At 35.7% G+C, this 1,821-nt stretch overlaps 1 protein-coding gene across 1 annotated transcript; it reads right to left on the bottom strand.

Moving 5' to 3' along the window:
• Nucleotides 1–297: 297 nt before the first annotated feature.
• LOTGIDRAFT_173381 (hypothetical protein) lies at nucleotides 298–1,566 on the bottom strand (the record flags this gene model as incomplete). Its single annotated transcript, XM_009050857.1, has 1 exon — nucleotides 298–1,566. One exon carries the CDS (start codon nucleotides 1,564–1,566, stop codon nucleotides 298–300), a length of 1,269 nt encoding a protein of 422 aa, XP_009049105.1.
• Between the last annotated feature and the right edge of the window lie 255 nt (nucleotides 1,567–1,821).

Genomic DNA, 1,821 nt, shown 5'->3' with positions numbered 1-1,821 from the left:
ATATCAATGAATTTAGTAGTGCTGTTCACCAAAAAGGCCGCTTTTCATACTGTCTTCTGACCCAAAACAACACATTTTTAGCATGGTTTTCTGCATTTGTTAATGTGCCAAAGACGTAGGCCCTAACAACTTAAAAAAATCTTAAATGATTTGAGTTATCTATTATTCCGTGACACACGCCGAGAATCGTGTGAAACTTTTAAAAACAAGCACGAGTCTACAATTAAATGAATTTATTTATACTAATTGAGCTAGTAAGAAACAAACAATACAATATCACAATCTTTTAATCATCACTTAGTCGGAATCGCCAAAAATATCTTCCAAATTCGTTATAGGTGTCATTTTCTTATCACGTGATTCTACCTTGTTATATCTTTCAGACGGCGTAGTTTGGCACGACCATATTTTCTTATCGATAAAACATAGAAAAAATGCAAAAATCAATCCTTTAGTCGTTGTACAAATAATCCAAATAAAATAATGAATAATGTATAGGTTTATGACAGAAATTCCCTTTGAAAAATCACTAACCAATAAGTATATTTCCATAGCAACCATCACCATCGTTACTATAAACACACGTAATATTCCCTGCCTAGCAACAACGAAATCATCTGAAAAGTCAAGGTCATCGTCATGGAGACAACAAAATGCACAGCAACACACCACCAATAGACACAGAATAATGAAAATACATAAGAATTTGACTGTTATTGGCAGCCATATTGTCGGATGAGTAAAATAGTCTACAAAACAGGACGTTTCAATCCGAATCAAAAACACAACCGATAAATACCACGTCATTGTCGTTATAATAGGAATCCCAGAACCGATGACGTAGAGCACAAGAATTTTCTTGGTAGTGAGTTTATAACACATGGCTATTAGATGATAATAGATCATCAATATCATTAACCACGAGTAGGTGGCCAGCTCACAAAATTTACATATCACCGTTTCTAAACGGCAGAAATAATCTCTCATATGAACGGCGTCTTCTGATTTGTCAACATGGCGGAGTGTCATGGCAACCAACGACATTAAATGATATGTCATAATAGATAAAAACAACGGAATCACAATTTTACATCTCACACCTTTCCTCGTAATGATGAAATAAAACAAAATGGCGATTAAACACGAAACAATGGATACGCTTGAAAGTCCTAGTTGAATAATCTCGCCAAGTTTCATGGTCTTGTTATAGTCCGAGAATACAGCTTGTTCCGGTAACGTCGAAGAATCTATCGGAGTTGGTTGAAAACATTGGCTGTAGTCCGTATATCCGGCTGGGCTATGACCTCCAGGATGTGTTTCTGGGTCACCAATAACAGCCCACGTACCATCTTTATTACACACTTTGTACGCATAAGCATTTAGGCTGGTACTGAACGGACACGACTGTCTGATAGTCAAACCAGCTCTTGTAGGCGGCCAACACAATAATCCATCCCATGTAGCATTACAGAACTTTCCTTTTTCAAAATTAGAAGTTCCTAAATATATGAGGCAGTCTTGAAGGCTTTCGCCAATGTGAGCACTGATTTCGTCGCGTCGATCCATATTAAAAAGTCATTTAAATAATTTGAGCCTGCTGTTTTGTGTGTTTTCGCTGTTTTTTCAGTAAAAAAGAAATAAACACAATGTTACATTTAATTCATAAAATTATTGGCCATCTGGGCGCTAATATTATCAGTCAAAATACAGTTATGTTGGTATATGTATATCAAAACATTAAATATCCAAATTGATCTCTTATACAGTTTCATTTTATAGCGGAACAGAACTCGTCTTATCGCACTAATTCTTCGGCAAATA

This window comes from Lottia gigantea (genome assembly GCF_000327385.1).
Source record: "Lottia gigantea unplaced genomic scaffold LOTGIsca_157, whole genome shotgun sequence".
Taxonomy (NCBI): domain Eukaryota; kingdom Metazoa; phylum Mollusca; class Gastropoda; family Lottiidae; genus Lottia; species Lottia gigantea.
Note: the sequence above shows the minus strand (reverse complement) of the source record. Positions and strands in the feature narration are given on the sequence as shown.